Source organism: Hydra vulgaris, chromosome 09, assembly GCF_038396675.1.
Source record: "Hydra vulgaris chromosome 09, alternate assembly HydraT2T_AEP".
In the NCBI taxonomy this organism is placed as follows: Eukaryota; Metazoa; Cnidaria; class Hydrozoa; order Anthoathecata; family Hydridae; genus Hydra; species Hydra vulgaris.
This window is the reverse complement of record NC_088928.1, coordinates 20446999-20465387: the sequence shown is the minus strand read 5'-3', so window position 1 is coordinate 20465387 and position 18389 is coordinate 20446999. Positions and strand designations below refer to the sequence as shown.

General features: G+C 27.3%; 1 protein-coding gene across 1 annotated transcript in view; it reads left to right on the top strand.

Annotated features, from left to right (window-relative positions):
• The window catches only part of LOC101240787 (tRNA-splicing endonuclease subunit Sen54), a 35967-nt gene that overhangs the window by 3476 nt on the left and 14102 nt on the right, over window positions 1-18389 (top strand). Inside the window, exons 4-8 of the mRNA XM_065805013.1 lie at window positions 3035-3098; window positions 3225-3308; window positions 3715-3762; window positions 7729-7776; window positions 8905-8957. Of these exons, the coding sequence (XP_065661085.1) occupies window positions 3035-3098; window positions 3225-3308; window positions 3715-3762; window positions 7729-7776; window positions 8905-8957 (297 nt within the window). The remainder of the gene's footprint in view (window positions 1-3034; window positions 3099-3224; window positions 3309-3714; window positions 3763-7728; window positions 7777-8904; window positions 8958-18389) is intronic.

Here is an 18389-nt window from a genome sequence, read left to right as displayed (position 1 = left end):
AATTGTATATTTAAATTTTAGTTTTATTTATTTAAATCGAGAAACAAATACATAAATTTAACATGATTATAAAACAAAGAAGACATTGGTTATAAAATTATCCACCAAAGCTTTTTTTTGAATTAAAACTTTTTTTCTTTTTAAATTCTTTTTTTAAATATTTATTTTCTTTTTTTTTTATTTATTTTTGTAGCAGCTTGTTTTCTTTTAGATTTTTTTTGTTTTTGTTTTTCTTTTAATTCTTTTCTTTCAGCAGCTTTATTTTTATTTTTAATTTTTTTGATATCTTCTTCTTCCTTTGCATTTTCTTTAGTTATTTGAATCTCTAACCATTTGGATGAAGTTACGATGTTTGGTAATTGTTCAACTTGTTTCAACCTTTTTTCGTGATTGGTTATTTGGCCATTAAAGAAAGTCGTGTTTATTTGAATATGGTGGATCTGTTACTGTTTACTTTCACAGGATTCATCAATTATTATGCTTTTTCCGAATTCGCTAACATTACTAGATACATTTTCATTTTGCGTACTGCTAATATCTAAATACGATTCTTTATTGATTTCATTGTTTGATACATTATTGTTGGCTTCTATTGAATTGCTGGTTTGTTTGGAGCTATCATTAAATTTCAGTTTTTTCTAAAAATTAAATAATTCTCTGATGTCAGTTTTTTCTCCCCATTCTTTATTTCCAGTTTTTTCAAACTGGAACAATTCTTCAGGTGCTACGTTTTCAAATATGATTCCCACATTATGGCTTGAAAGATTTGTTTCATTATTATCAATTGTAGAACTCAATTTAATATGTTGAATTACTTTTTTATAATTAACATTGTTTGCATTAAATGGGAATATTCCTGTCGACCTAAATCTGTTAATAATATTTTTTTTCATATTTGGATCCATAACAAAATTATTCAACAACACTGGTACATTTTCTCTGCGAATTTTATTAAAATTGTTATCCAATTTAAATTGCTGACAAATGTTCTGCCTTTTTTTTTTTGATAGGTCCAAAAACTGACACATCTAATGGTTGTTAGATGTGTGTAGCATTAGGAAACAATGAAATCAAATAAGTTCTTTCCAAAGAGCAATACATGCTGAGCTCTTTAGACAGATGCAACCGATGTCCATCCATAAACATATATATATTATAAATATATATATTATAAACATAATATGGTGCACACATTTGTGAAATACTCAAAAAAAAAAGTATTTGCCGGTCATCCAGCTGCTGTCACTTTTACCGAGACCCCAACCTGGTGGTGCAGCAGCAATAGTTTTTGGTATTTGAGCATACTTGTACAATATTAATGATGGTGCGAATTCACCATCTTTAATATTGTACAAGTATGCTCAATTCTTCATAAATATTTCTTCCTTTAATGCCAATTACTTTTCAAGTTTTTGGTGCTAACTTAAAACCAGTTTTGTCTAAATTAAAAACATGAGATGGATCATTAAGGTATTGCGCATCATTGCCTAATAATTCATACACCTCATTAAACCATTTTCTTATCGATGCTTCAGTTATAAGACCTCTGGCTTTACTAATATGCTCTGCTCGTTTTTGCAATAATTCCTTTTGACAGCATATAAATTTATGAAACCAGTTTTTACTTGAGATATCATCTTTAAATGGTGTTTTTATACCTCGCCCTTTAACTACTTTTTGTACTGTCTTAATAATTTTTTTGTTATCGCAAAACCCATGTTAGCACACTGCATTAACCAAGCAATCAATTCATTCTCTATTTCTTCTCCAAAATATGATTTAAAGTCAGAGTTTTGCTGTTTGGGTTGGCTTTTACCAGATAACTTGTTGCGTAAGGTACTTTCAGGAGCATTAAACTTTTTGCTGACACATACAATTTTTTCACCTTTATTTAAACCTTTAAGTGCTGCATGCAGTTCTTCGGAATACAATAGCTTTTTTTGAATTTTTTTTCTTTTTTGAACCTTGCATCTTTCTAATTGAATTCATTTCACATTATAAATAAAGTATAAAAAACATATCAAATAAATACTCCCGAGGGTTAAATTACCTTTAATTGGTAATTTAGTTTAACTTAAATGGTTTTTTAGAGAGAAAACTTCACAAAATGAGACACAAAATAAGTCCAAAAAAATATTTCCATAAACGGTAAGTGCTAACTAATATAATTTTTGTAATTACCTACCATGTAATTGATTAAACAATGTTATACAAAAAATACTATTATTTTTTGATAAAATTTAAAATATTCAATGTTTTTACAACTATTTTAAACTTTTATCAAAAAAAATATATAAATTTTAAGCCATAAAAAAAACTAGCCAAACTTTTTTTTACTGTTAAAGATTTTCTTAAGAAAGCAATAAAAAATCATTTGCGGGTAAAAAAACATCTCAAATCTTTAAAAATATATCTTTTTAAAAATATGTTATTACTGAAATAAGTTAGTTTTGTATAAAACAATACTAAAAAAATAAATTTACTGATTTTTTCAAAAACCACAGTAAGTGCTTCACGGTAGGTGGCGCCATGACCTTATATTATCTTTTATTTTTAGTTTAAGTTTAGCTTAGTAAAATATTATTGCTAATTCAGAGTTGCTGTCAAAGTTTGGGCATTGGTAAAATGCAGAAATGAAGAAATTTACCAGTATCCTGTAGTTTTCTTGCAAAAGCACAACAATAAATCAATAAATCATTCACATCAAACTTTCTTCTTACAAATTCAAGCAATAATTTATATATGACAAACCTCAAAAATTAACATTAAAAACCTAATAAAAAATTATGTAAACTTTTAACAAATTTTTAAATGTTAACTTCTTTTGTTTTATTATTAACAATAATTATTAGTTAAAACCTACTTGAATTAAACTATGTAATCATCATTAAATGTTCCAGAAATTTCAGCTATGAAATTGCATTTACTTTAAAAAAATCAAATTAAAAAAAGCTTTGAAAAAATATTTTAGCAAATATAATTTAGCTAACATTTATTTGAAAAAACTCATTAAAGTTACTATTCCAATTACTAGAATGAATCTAACAGTTGCCAGTTGGGATAGAAGCCGTAATGTTGCTATTGTAGAAACAATAAAGGTATTATAAATTTTTTTAAGGCTTCTGTATAAGCTATGTATTTATTCTATGCATGTTAATGTGTAAATGTTGTAATATGACTTCTTTAACTTTATACAGTTGTTTATCTTTAACAGTTGCGCTTAGGGTAACAGTTTTAGAAAACAAGGATGGCAAACTAAAGAAGGAATTTTATTTAATGCAGAAGAAACACTATTCTTAGTTGATCAGGCAAGGCTTCTTAATTACCAAAATTTTTTTTTAATTTTACTTAATCATGTTTAGAATTTTACTGTCATGTTAAAAAAGCTGGAAGAAAAAAAAAAAAAGCCAGTTAATTTTTTAGCTTTGAAATTCAAAAAAGCCATTAAAATTTTAATGGTATGTTAATGTTAGTATGGTGGTTAGTATTACAAAATAAGTACTATCGTTCAATACTACTGTATGTGTTATTAATATTACTCTTACACTTAATAATCTTAGAGGTTCCATGAAATTTAAAATAATGGCCAAGGTTTTCGTTTTAATAATATTTAGTTAAAATTTCACCTGAAAAATCTAACTTTTTCAATATTTTAGAATAGATAAGGTGTACTTTTTGTTTATCACAATGTTTTTGTTATCTCTATTATATTAGGGTGTACTTGAACTCAAGGAAAACAACATTCCATTGTCATTTCATGCTGTAAGATTTTAATATTTTAGCACTTTTTTTTTTTAATAGTTTATTTATTATAAATATGCTTACAAATGCTATGTAATTGCACCTTTAGTACTTTTAACCTTTTTTTTCAAAAACATGAAAAAAAGAAAAAAAAATGTTATAAATAATTCTTTTATTAAAAGAATCTGTCTTCGTCTCATTTTTCTCAATTTGTCTAATTTTGTTACGCATTTGTATTAGTACTTTATCAAGTCTTTTAAAAAATGAGAGTGTGTGCCAAAAAAAAACCTTGTTTTGTACAATCTAATATATATATATATATATATATATATATATATATATATATATATATACATATATATATATATATATATATATATATATATATATATATATATATATTATATATATAATATATATATAATATATATATTATATATATTATATATATATATATATATATATATAATATATATATTATATATATTATATATATATATATTATTTATATATATATATATATTATATATATATATATATATTATATATTGTATATATATATTATATATATATATTATATATATATATATACACACACACACACACACACACACACACACACACACACACACACACACACACACACACACACACACTGAGAGAGAAAGAGTTTGGATAAATATAATGGGACAACCATTTTAAATGGCAAATTTTAATCAAAATTGCCAGTCTGTTCATAAAAAAATAATTTTTATTTAGTAAATGATTTTTTTTAGATAGTTGTTAGTATCATTTTTATAAAAAAAATACATTTGGAAGTATTTTTTAGATTTTCAAAAGTCATACTTAATAATAAGTGAGCATACCTATTTTTTGACTAAAGTCTCTGGAAAAAAATAATGGGACACATAACATAAATAATTTATTAAGAAGACTTATGGTAGAATTAATATTTTGTGTGACCTCCTTTAGCTTTTATAATAGCATTCAAATGTTTTGGCATAGATTCCACTAATTTTTTTGTAATATCAGAACTTATTTCATCCCAAGCCTTTGTAACAGCAGTTTCTAATTCTTCCTTTTGCTTCAGGTGATGATTACCTATTTGTTTATCTAAAATTGACCATATATTTTTGATAGGATTTTTATCTGGACTTTGTGCTGGCTATTCAAGAACATTTATGGATTTGTAAAAATTCTGTTGTTTTTTTCGACTTATGTTTCAGATCATTGTCATGTTGAAATATAAAATTTCTACCTCAATTTATGTGCTGATGAATTCGTTATTCAAAATATCAATGTACATATCCGAATTCATTGTATCTTTGATAAATTCAAGATTTACAACACCATTCCATGATATACAGCCCCATACCATTTTATTACCATCTCCATGTTTTACGGTTCCTTGCATGCATCTTAAACGGTAACCTTCACCAGTTTTTCTCCAAACATTTTGTTTACCATCAGAATGTACCAAATTAAAATGAAATTGGCTTATTAACATGAGTTTTAGCAAATAATAATAATTTTTTCTTATGTTGCTGTGTCAAAAATGGTTTTTTGTGTGGTGTGTAGCTTTTAAACTCATTTTCATGTAAACGATTTCAGATTATTTTATCAGTTATTTTAAGTGTTATTTTCAATATATTCTGCAACTTTTCTGGACGACTTGTATCTACTTTTCTTGAATAATCTTACAATCAAGTGATCTTCTTTGACAGTAGTCTTTTGTTTGTGCCCACGTCCTTTCAAAATCTTTACAGTTTGATGTCTTTTTTTATTTATTTATTTTTTTTATATGTAATTCATCTCCCCAAAGCCGAGAAGACCACTACAGTTGAGGAGGTGGATATAACCATCTCTCAACTCTATAACTCCAAAACACAAACCTTGATAAACAAGGCCGTTGTGCGGAGAAACAAGTTGAGTACGACCAGGGACATGCAGGGTATCAAACTCGGAACCTGTTGCTTATGAAACGAGCGCTCTACCACTACACCACTACCGCATTAAACTTTCAAACTTTTTTACAATGTTTGGAACGTAGAACTTCAGTCTCTTTTTCAATAGTTCTATAAGTTTTTTTTTGTTTAACTAAATCCAAAATTAGTTTTTGTTGATTCTCATTCAAATATTGTTTTGCTGGAGCCATGATTGCTAAAATATAGAATTCGCTCCTAAATATTTCATAAAATAATTTTTTCGAGAAAAAAAAAAGTTTTAACTTCAGAAAATTACTAGTATCTTTCAAAACAAATTATAAATTTGAATTAAATAATATTTTTAATGAAAAACAATTTGTCCCATTAAATTTTTCTGCATAAATTTACAAAAACATTGTACACATCTAGTTTTAATGATTCAAAATAAACAAATGAGTCAATTTTGTCATCTAAATGGTGCAATATTTGTTTATCTGTGTTGAATGGTTCAAATAAAAACAAAATAGTACCACTATTTAGAATAGGAGCAGACAATACGCCTTTATAACTAGCTAGGCAGCATTATTTTATTTTTGTCCCATTATATTTTTCCAACACTGTATATATATATATATATATATATATATATATATATATATATATATATATATATATATATATATATATATATATGTATATAGGTACCCTGAAGTATTTTTAACTTTGTACCCTGAAGTATTTGTAACACAAAAAGTGATCTTGATTGACTGCTGATCAGTCAAATGAAGTAAAATCTCTGGTGAAATAGATTCAGTCATTCAAGTTCATGATCTTGAAACATTTCTGGTTCTTCGAGCAATATATTTTGTCAGTGTCTGATTTTAATTAGAAAACATCTCCTTAGACAAAGATCTTATGAAAACTCTAATTTAGGATCTCTCTAGAATGCAATCTTTTTCCCAACTTCATTTAAGAAGCACAGTTGATTGCCTCTGGTCTAGCATGTTATAGTTCTCAATAAGATTTTGTCCCAAAAAAGACAACCAAGGAAAAAACCTTTCATGAAACAAAGAGAAACGAAGCACCTTTCTATGAAAAAGAAGAAAAGTATTTTGAGGAGAACATGTTTAACACTGCTCTTGATGTTCTTATTCAACAGAGACAAATTATAAGCTGTTAACATTTTCTTGTTGCTATGATTGTAAAAATCTGATAGTAGACCAAATAAGTAAGAAAAAAATTTAAATATCTTGCCAGGAGGAGAAATGCAAATCCTTGACAAAAAGCATGTGAACGATGTGGAGGAAGAGAAACTTATAAAAGAGATCCATTATCTAGATGACTACTCTGACCAATCTTTTTGGTCAAAAAGAATGTTTCACTTCAATAAAATATGTCTCACTTCTATAAAGAATGTCTCACTTCAATATAGAATGTCTCACTTTGATAAATAATCTTTCACTTCAATGAAACTATTAAATGGGATTTATCAGAAAACTCTTCTTTTCTCTTTGAATTAGCATTTTCAACACGATTTCTGTTTTTATCTTTGAAGGTGAATAGTCTTTCAGTATGGTTGGTCTAATCAAGACTAAGATTTACAATGAATTTAGACTAATTCACCAATCTTCTAGTTATTTTCCTTTTATAAATCAGTTTATTCTTCTGAAGCAGAATGTAGATAAGCTGACACATATAAACTTCAATTACTCCTAATATTTAAGTGTTTACTAATTGTGGTTATGTTAGTTTGTTTATGGTTTGTGTTAAAAGTTTGTTCCAACAATCAAGAATTTTCTTGGTCAAGAAATAAACCGTATATATATATATATATATATATATATATATATATATATATATATATATATATATATAATATATATATATATATATATATATATATATATATATATATATATATATATATATATATATATATATATATATATATATATATGTATGTATATATATCTGCATTTTATGTACTATTTATCTAACATTATTTGCTAATTATTTGAAGGTAACTAGTTAAATATAAAAGTTTTAATGTTTTTATTTCAAGGTTTTTATGCTCATTCTTCCAATATTACCATCATTAGAATACTATCAGGTAATTTTTTTGTTATTTTGTCCATTCTTTTATAAATATATTCTTTTATTGAATACTCATTCATGAAGTATTAACATTTTATAAAAAAGCATTTTTATAAATTATTTTAAATTATTAGCTTTTGAAATGTTTATTATGTGTAAACATTTTAAAATTATAGTTCTCACTAATATTATGTGTGTGTGTTTGTGTGTGTGTATATATATATATATATATATATATATATATATATATATATATATATATATATATATATATATATATATATATATATATATATATATATATATATATATATATGTATATATATATATATATATATATATATATATATATATATATATGTATATATATATATGTGTATATATATATATATATACATATATATATATATATATATATATATATATATATATATATATATATATATATATATATATATATGTATATATATATATATATATCAGCTCTTGGAATAAGGGTAGGCATGTCTACAATCTCCACTGTTTGTAATTTACTGCAAGTATTATTAGGCTGGCGTGCATAATTTAAAAAATTAATTTTATTTGCTTTTTCAAATAAATTAAAAATGGCAAAAGCAAACCTCGATGTTGGAAAGAAAAACTGGCGAACTAGAGATTTTTTATTCCCTCTATTTTATACTAAATGTTCTTTGATTTATCAAACCCTGTTTCTAAATTTTGCACCTACCTGATGCCCACCTACAACAGTTTTAGGTCAGCAATTTTTTGCTGACATTTTTTTTGTTTTCATTCCGTGGACTGATTCAAAACATCTTCAAAAGAGTTTGGTTGAATATTTTAAAATGAAACTTTTTTATGGGTTTAACTCAATTTGTTAAAAATATTTATTTTTACAATATTTCGAGAGAATATTGATACCTTCATTATCAAGTATATCAAGTAAACAATATGCTTGATAATAAGGGTATTAATATTTCCTTGAAATATCATAAAAATATTTATTTTTATCAAATAAAGACAAATAAATAAATATATGTTTTTTTTGAAAAATATATTTTATAAATATATATATATATATATATATATATATATATATATATATATATATATATATATATATACATACACATGTGTATTTTTATAGGCATATGCTTATCTGTGCAGGCTTGGTTATATTGTACGAAGATATCGTGCTGTGTAAGTACATAAATATTTGAATAGCATTTTAGTAATAATGTGATATTTTCAGGGTCGGTTTTAATCATAATTTTTTATTTTCACTGAAACTAATGTATTAAATTGTCGTGTATTAGATTGGTCTTTACCCTAATATTGAATCTAAAATTATTACCAAAAATGTTTGCCAAAATAGTTTTGCATTAATAATCAAAAACATCAAATTACAAAAAAAAAAAAATTTTAACTTTTGATTATAGTCATTACTGGAAAGATGAAATTTTTTCACTGATAGCTTTGTTGAACTTGATAGATTTTATTTACAGTTGTTAAGTTAACCATGGTAATGAAGACCATATTAAGTAATAAAAAGTTAGTTTGGTGTTAGTTTAGGTTTCTTTGTTTTGGGTTTTTTTATTACCAAGTTCACATATTTTAGGAAAAAAGAGGTCAGCAATAATTTGCCAACCTCAATCTTTTAAAGGTCGGCATCGAGCCAGCGTAAAAAATTTGAAACAAAGATCTTACCATAAAACATAGAAATGAGGTCAGCAATTTTTTGCCAACCTCAAACTCTTTAAAGTCGGCATTGCCGAATGCTGACCTTAATTCCAAGGGTTGTATATATAACCCCTGGTGACAAAAATTTGGCACAAAATAAACACAAACAGTTATAGTACAACAAAAAGTTTAATGAAGTTAGTACAAAATATTAAGCAATATATTAGTTTTTAACTTTCGGGACTTAAATAATGCTTTCTTGCCATTATAACGTACTGCGTCAACTTTTTTGTATACATGTTCGCACATGCCTTGTACAAGTTTTCTATCACTTTTCTTGAATGGATTCTTTTTCGCAGCTGATCTTCATTTTCAGCTTCCCAATTGTTTTCATACACGTAGCATTTAAGGATTAACTAGAAATCTTCTATTGGTCGTAGTTCTGGGACACATGCCAGATTATCAACTTTTGTTACATAACAGATATTTTTCTCATCGAGGTAATTGGTCACACTTCTAGCATAATGTGAAGAGGCCAAGTCAGGCCAGAATTCATAGTTACCATCACTATAATGTTTGTTGATAAAAAGAATCAATCGTTTGATGATGCAATCATTTTTGTACATTGGTTAATTGCCAGTCTCATAGGAACAATAAATTGTTTTGAGATTCCACAAGGGTATATGGTAATTCACACAAGAATTTTGTTTTCAAATTTGCTTTTGCACTTATATTTTACATTTTTTGGTGTATTTTTTACTTCATCTGAGTAAAATCCAGCATTAGAATTTTTATTTGTAAGTTTAAATTTAAAATAAGACTCATCATCAATGACAAAGTCATGGTGTCTGAATTTGTGGCAAATTCTTCCACACTTCAGTTGCAACTGTTTTAACTGTTTATCAGTGCGATCAAGAATTTGTTTTTTCTTAAAATAGCAGATGTTTGTTTTGTTTTTTAATATTTTTACAATGTAGGAATGATCACACTTGAATTTATTTTCTTGTTGAAGTTCCAGACCAGTTGTTCAAAAGACCTTTCAGACGATTGATGTTACTAGCAGTCATAATTTTTGGTTTTCTGCCTGATCCAGGCTTACAAGACTTTGGCTCATTGTTCTTCAACTTTGCCATATAATGTTTGATGGTTTTTTTGGGGTGATTAGAGGCAAAAAATTCTTTGCGATGCTTTTCGTTTTAGCCTTAGGATGCAAATTACAATAGTACACTTGTTCAATTAATGTAGTTGGCTTCATTTTTGGATAACTTTTTTATTAATTAATCTAAGTAAAAAAAAAAACTAAACAAAACTTTCAGTAAAAGATAACTAACACTTTTTAAACAAAACAACTAAAAGTTAAAAATATCTTTTGAATGAGAATATAAGTTTAACTAAAACTTCAATAAGTTTTAGCTTCTCAAAATTGGAGAGTTATTATGAAGTTTTTAAGCATTTAACAGTTTATTGTTACATCATAACACTCTAAATTACAAATATAAAATTACAAACTCAAATAACAATTCTACAAGTACAAAAAGTTTCTGTATATATCGAAAAAATGTTGTGTAGTATTCAACTTAATTAAAGTGTAATATACAATTTTTATGCTTTGTTAGACGAAATTAAGTTTTCTTGCTTTTTACAGATGCCATAAAGATCTTGAAAGCACTTGATTGCTTGTTCTGCACACTAATTTGTTCTGGGATTTTCCAGTCTTAATGGTTCCTGATTCCAAAACTTTTTCACTGAATTTGCTGTTTTTTCAATATATTCTGCAATAAACAGATATTCGGTATTGGGCATGTTGTTTCTTCCAAGTTATTCATCTATGCAACAGACTTGGTCAAGAACATGATGTTGACAACCAATGAATTGTGGTTCTTCCAGTTTTTTTTTCAGAAAAGCATCTTTTTAACTGACGGCCAATCCCATTCTTTATTCCAGTGTTTATATTCGTAGTGTCCACTACAATCATCTTTATACTCTACCACAAATTATATTTATCAAGAATAGTTGTTATACCTTTCACAACAGTATCTGCTTCTCCGTCTGGTAGTACTAGTGCTTGTGACTTCTCTTTTTTTATTCTTCAATACTAACATTTAATATTCTCAGTAACTAATTAGTTTACCAGCAAAGTGACCAGCTTCCTAAATGTAGTGTTTTCTTCATTTCTTCTTTAAGTTCAACAGCTTCTTTAATAGTTAATAATCTGAATTTACCAGACTGTGAAGGTGTCTGAATGTTGATTCCATTTTAATAACTGTCAACAAATGGTTGTTGCTTTGCTGGTTGATAACTTTGAAAATGTTACTAATTTGGTTGCAGTTCTGGTTTTGTTTTGCTGATACTAATGGACTGGTTTTGTTTTGCTGATACTAATGGACACTAATTGTCTTGCTGATACTAATGGACTGATCTACTGAATCTTCAGATTCTTGATATTATGCCTCAGTCTTGGATTTGGAAGTTGAAGTTATTGCTGTTGTTGTTATGGTTGTTGAAGTAGGCTTCTAGGACATTTTTCTTCTTTTGGATGCATGGATAATTTTAGAACTAGCAACCTTCCAAGTTGTATCCCTGACCTGTCCTTTGTTTTCAATCTGAAGATGATACAATCTTTTGTGTGAAAAATTTATTTTATTTTGCCATTAACTTGTTACTTCTTTCTCAATTTGCTTTATGCGTTTCTGTATCCCTTTGATGGATTCCATCAGGAACCGAAAATTTAAATTTTGAGTGGTATCTTGCTGTTATATTCCAGTGTTTTTTTTTTCTAGTGGAATAGCTCTTTTCCTATCTGACTCACAAAATTGTACAAGATTTTTCATTCTGATTGTCTGGTTTCTTTCAGTAGTGGATGCTTTTTTCTTATAGAACATTGTGATTGAAAATAATGCTTGAATATATTTCTAAAAGGCAGTAATAATGAATGTAAGTGCTATTGTACTTTTATATTATTTGACTGCCATCTAGCAAGTACAGATTCATATATAATTATTAGCATTGCTCAATCAGGCAGTAGGCGGTCAAAATCTTGCTAATTTCCATATACTTCTAGAGGACTCCAGAAAATTCTGGAAAGCTTCATAAATTTCTAAAAAGTTACAGAACAGTCCAGAAAAAGGTTCAAGAAAATTTCAGGCTTCAGATGGTCTATAGTTTATAGATAGACAATGCTATTGCCTGCAAATACTACTTATAATTTTTAAAATTTCATGTTGTGGGTGGCTTTTGAAAATTAAATAAAACCCATTTTCATTACTTTTGAGTAAAAGCTCATCAATTTATGACACAGGAAATTGATTATTTTAGCATTACAGAAAATAGAATCATTTACTGATGTGGCAGATAATCTCAATTCAACGGTGCGAGATAAGAGTTCCTTCAATAAGAGTGGTTTGAATCACAATGAACATAATTCAGTTCATTGCTGTATTTATGATTGAAAAAAATTGTTGTTGAGATGGAAATAAGAAGATTATTTTGTTTTGTTTTTTCCTAATGTTTACAAAATGTTTTTTTTATTTCCTCGTTTGCTGGTCTTTTTTTTCTTTTTTCTTTTTTTTTTTTTTAATATTGTTTAAAAACTTTGGCATATATATTTGCCGAATAGTCACACACGAGCAGTGAACACCTGAGGGAAGAAATGAAGTACATTAGAATAAAGGAGAATTATTTTTTGAACAAAGCATATTTTGACAGTTGTCAAGACAAAAATAAAGATTAATAGAGGAATATTTAAAAATAAATAAGACAGACAATGCACCCAAACAGTACTTACAATAATAAAAAAAATTATTTTATAAACACTTATACGAACGAAGATATACAACAAATATATCACCAAACAAAAACTTATAAAACAAAAAATTGATTTCAAAATAAAAAGTATGCATACAACAATGTAAGGCCTCAGAATGAAATAAAACATTAATGCTGATGTGTAAACATAATTTGTGTAGTGATTAAGTAATAAACATCTCCTCAGAGTCGCGTCTATTATTACTGGCTTTTCGATGAGGATCAGCACTAATAACTAGTTTATCCCGTCAGACAAACCTCATTGTAATTTATGTTTTATCCCGCGCCTAATCCATACTGCAGTAAAAAAGGATTTCACTACAAATAGCCAAAACACAACCATACCCAAATTTGTAAAACACTAATATCTTTTGATGATATGGTATAAAAAGTGTAGATCTACTGCGCAATAGAAGTATCTAAATAAATCATATACCATACCACAAGTAGAAAACACGAAGCACAGTATATTAAAATTCTAATAAAAAGACCAGAACAAAACTAAAGCAACTAAAATATGCAAACAGAAAATACTAATAAGTTTCCCCCTAAGACCATTTAAACCAAATAGGTACTTCCAGCATAAATAAACCAAAAACAATCAAATGGCAATATACCCTATTAAAAATCCTTTTAGAATTAAATTTTAATTTGCCATTCGGCAAATTTTATATGCCAAAGTTTTTTTAATAATATTGGGCCTAGCCTGTAAGGGTTAGTGTTACAGTCATCAAGCACAACTATTTTCCAAATCACAATTACTGTCACCGCGAAAGAAGATGTTTGTCTCTGGAAGACACCTGGGCTAGTTTTTTAGTCATAAGTCAGTTATAAATCCATGCATAGGTGTTTAATCCATCATGGTTTACTGGAGTATGAATGGCTTGGTGAAGTTAAGAGATAAATCTTTTAGGCTGGTTACTAACAACACATGACTCTACTGAACGACATAAACAGCACAGACTTACATATTACACCTATACACCCTTATGCACATACAGCCTGTTTATATCTTTTGCATGCTTTTTGTTCTTTATTAGATAAACTATATTTGTTTGAACTCATTCTCATTTAGATAATTTTTTTTTTTAGTAGATACTATGTGGTTGGAATGTAGATGCAGATTTGTATGTTATGTATATGTGGTTATCATATGTGATTGATTTTTTATTTTAGGACTCATATAAATATATTTAAGAGCGATTCTTATAAACTAGCGGCTTTTGACATGTTTTGTTGATGTATTACTTTTCGTTGTTGTTTTGTCATGGTCTCAAAATAACGTTCAGACTATAGAGAAAACTTTAGTTTTTGAAATTTAGATATGGTCTCAAAGTTGCTTTTAATTCGAAATGTAGAGAAAACTTTACTTCTAAACAAATAATTTTTTATCATGGAAAATTTTTTAATTATTTATAAGTTCATTACCATTATATTAGAAACCATCCTAACCCACAGCAACTTTCAATTTTCGACTGATCACTTTTTACAATTAACAGGTACTACCATGGGAACATGTATAGCCCCGCCCTATGCTAATTTATTTTTAGGAAGAATTGATGAGAAAATAATTGACCAATTTTCAATGTGGATTTCTTTTTATAAACGATCTATAGATGATTTATTTTTTATTTTTCATGGGTCTCCAGAGAAACAAACACAAGTTTTCGAATTTATGAATGCCATCCATCCCACGATGAAATTAATTTCAATAATTCTACCAGTTCTATTAATTTCATGGACCTTTAGTTATACGAGGCTACCCTATTCAATCTATTAAAAAAGGTTTTAAAAAAGCACTACGACATACACAACACGAACTTGTCTACAACAAATATAAAGAAGAAAGAGAAAAAGAGAGAATTTTACTGATAGTGACAACATTTGGAAAAGTCGGAAAACTTATCAATAAAATAATAAAAAAGCACTGGAATATTGTGGAACAGGATACTGATCTTAAAAATAAATGGCCAACTCAACCTATTGCGATGTTATATAACTACAATAAGCAAACTTGTTTCTTTGGATGAAACTGACATTCATTGCTCATGCATACAATCAGACTGTTGCACAATGGATCTAATGGAAAAAGATATTTATTTATATGAATGTTTAATTAATGCAGACAATGAATCTATTAATGATCAGGAGAATGCTGCCCTTTTTTATTTGGCTGGTTATGTACAGCACAAGATCGATCCGCAGCCTGTAGTTGATACAACAACATCTCAGTCATTATTGAGTCAGTATTGATCTTAAAAATATATGGCCAACTCCACCTATTGAGAGTTACAAAAGCATTAAATTGATCAAGAAATTTCTAATCCAGACGACACATAAATAAATATAAATAAAAAATCTATTTTTTCTTTACTAAGTTACAATTCCTAGATGTTACTATATACATAATACTATTGGTTTACCTTACATCAATTTTCTAGTTTTATTTATATTTAATTAGTTAAAACTTTTTATCATGCATTTGTTATGGTCTCAAATATACATTAATTCGGACTGTAGAGAAAGCCTCATTTGAAAATGTTTTCCTGCCCTTTACATTATTTTTGCATTTTGGTATATTTCTTATGTTATTCTATTTAATAAATTTAAATAAACCCATTTTACTGAAAATTGACTGATTTTCTTTTATTGTATTTATTTTTTACCAAAATATTATTTCATAAAAGCTTTACTCTTTGAAACTTCGACTTATGTTTGAAGTTATGTTCTTACTTATTTGTTGATGAAGTTTTTTGTATTGCTTTTGTTATGGTCTCAAAAATACGTTTAATTCGCACCGTAGAGAAAACTCTACTTTTTGAAATTTCAATTTTGTTATGGTCTTAAAGTTACTTTGATTCGGACCGTAGAGAAAACTTTATCTCTAAACAATATTTTACCTGCTTTTTAAATCATTTTTATATCATTGTAATATTACCCGAAAAACTTTTTATTAACCACCCATTTGGCTAAAATTTATCTAATCTTACTACAGTATTTATTTTGTCTTACTCCAATATTTTTAGTATATTATTTATCTGCTGGTTTGCATAGTACTACTATTATTGAGGAATTTTTTAGCTATAATATCTTATATTCTTTGCTCAGCTTTGTTTTAATTTTCATATGCACGGTTTTTGTTTTTTATTATTATTTAGAAAGTTTCTTATATCATTTACTACATTTTAAATCTTTACATTTTTGCAGGCAATATTTTTTTCTACTATTATATGTTACTGGATTTTTAGTGATGACTTTGAGTTCTGGGGGTTGTTCATTTTCTTACACTTTAGATTGGTTAACAAAATTCAAAGGAAGTACCTATGACAGCGTTAGAGTTTTTTTGAAGACTCTATTGTTTTTTATTTAACTTTAAAAGGGTTTTTTATAGGGTATATTGCCATTCGATTGTTTTTTGTTTATTTATGCTGGAAGTACCTATTTTTTTAAATGGTTTTAGGGGAAATTTATTAGTATTTTCTGTTTGCGTACTTTAGTTGCTTTGGTTTTGTTCTGATGTTTTTATTAGAATTTTAATTTATTTTGCTTAGTTTTTCTACCAGTGGTATGGTAAGTGGTTTTTTTATTTATCTTTATTTATATTGTACAGTAGATCTACACTTTTTATATCATATCATCAAAAAAATATTAGTGTTTTACAAATTTGGGTATGGTTGGGTTTTGGCTATTTGTAGTGAGTCCTTTTTTACTGCAGTATGGAATAGGTCGCAGGATAAAACATAAGTGGCAATGACATTTGTTGGACGGAATAAACTAGTTATTAGTGCTGATCCTCATCGAAAAGCCAGTAATAATAGACGCGACTCTGAGGAGATGTTTATTACTTAATCACTACACAAATTATGTTTACACATCAGCATTAATGTTTTATTTCATTCTGAGGCCTTACATTGTTGTATGCATACTTTTTATTTTGAAATCAATTTTTTGTTTTATAAATTTTTGTTTGGTGATATATTTGTTATATATCTTCGTTCATATTAGTGTTTATAAAATAATTTTTTTTATTATTGTAAGTACTGTTTGGGTACATTGTCTGTCTTATTTATTTTTAAATATTCCTCTATTAATCTTTATTTTTGTCTTGACAACTGTCAAAATATGCTTTGTTCAAAAAATAATTCTCCTTTATTCTAATGTACTTCATTTCTTCCTTCAGGTGTTCACTGCTCGTGTGTGACCATTCGGCGAATTTTATATGCCAAATTTTTTAAATGTCATCACAATATAGACCAAAATTATCTCTAATATAAATTATGTCAAAATATTATTATACAGAACACAATGCTAGGAAATTTAAGCCGTGCTAGGTGGCTGACAAAAACAAACAGAATTTTGAGATTGTATTTGTCCAAGAGGCCTGTTCCCCGTCACTACAAAATTGTATCCTTTATCATAAATGTTTATGCTCCTTCATGGTTCAACATCATGAGTCATCCTTCTTGTGCTGATGGTGCAAAGAAATTTTTTTACTTGATGAAGCAGTGTCATGAGCTTGGGGCAGAAGTTTGGAAAATGTTGGGACCTATGTTGCAGAAGGACAACTACCCACTCCGAAAACATTGCTCTTTATGGTGTTTGTGAAGATGATGATTCTGTTGTGACAAAATAATTAATTTGTGAAGTAATTTGTGTAGTTCTTCTGTGTCTGTTTTTGATAAGTCAAGCATCAAGCTTAATGCCAATGCTTTGACTTACGTTGATTTGATTGACTAGACTGTAGCTGACCTCACACTACAACCATTGCTAGCAGCTATTAAAAAGGAAAATCTTGTTGTGCCCATTTTTCAATAATTATTTTTATTAGAAAATTATTTTATTGTTATAGGTATTTTTGAGAGCATATTCTTTTTGCACAGCATAAAAACCCTTTTGAATATGCCAGTGATAATATTAGGATTGATGTTTGAGTTTGGTTTAAGTTGAATATTAGTTATTGCTTCTTTTCGATCTATGAAACTCATAAGCTCCATGCATTGTGATTGCAGTATTAATATCTAGCAAATTAAGTTGTTTTTGGTGGTTTTCGAGTTCAACAGTGTATTTTATGGCAGAATTTTGTTCCTTTATGACCTTTTGAAACATTTTTTGTTGTTTTATTGTATAAAAGCTAGTGTGACAATTGTC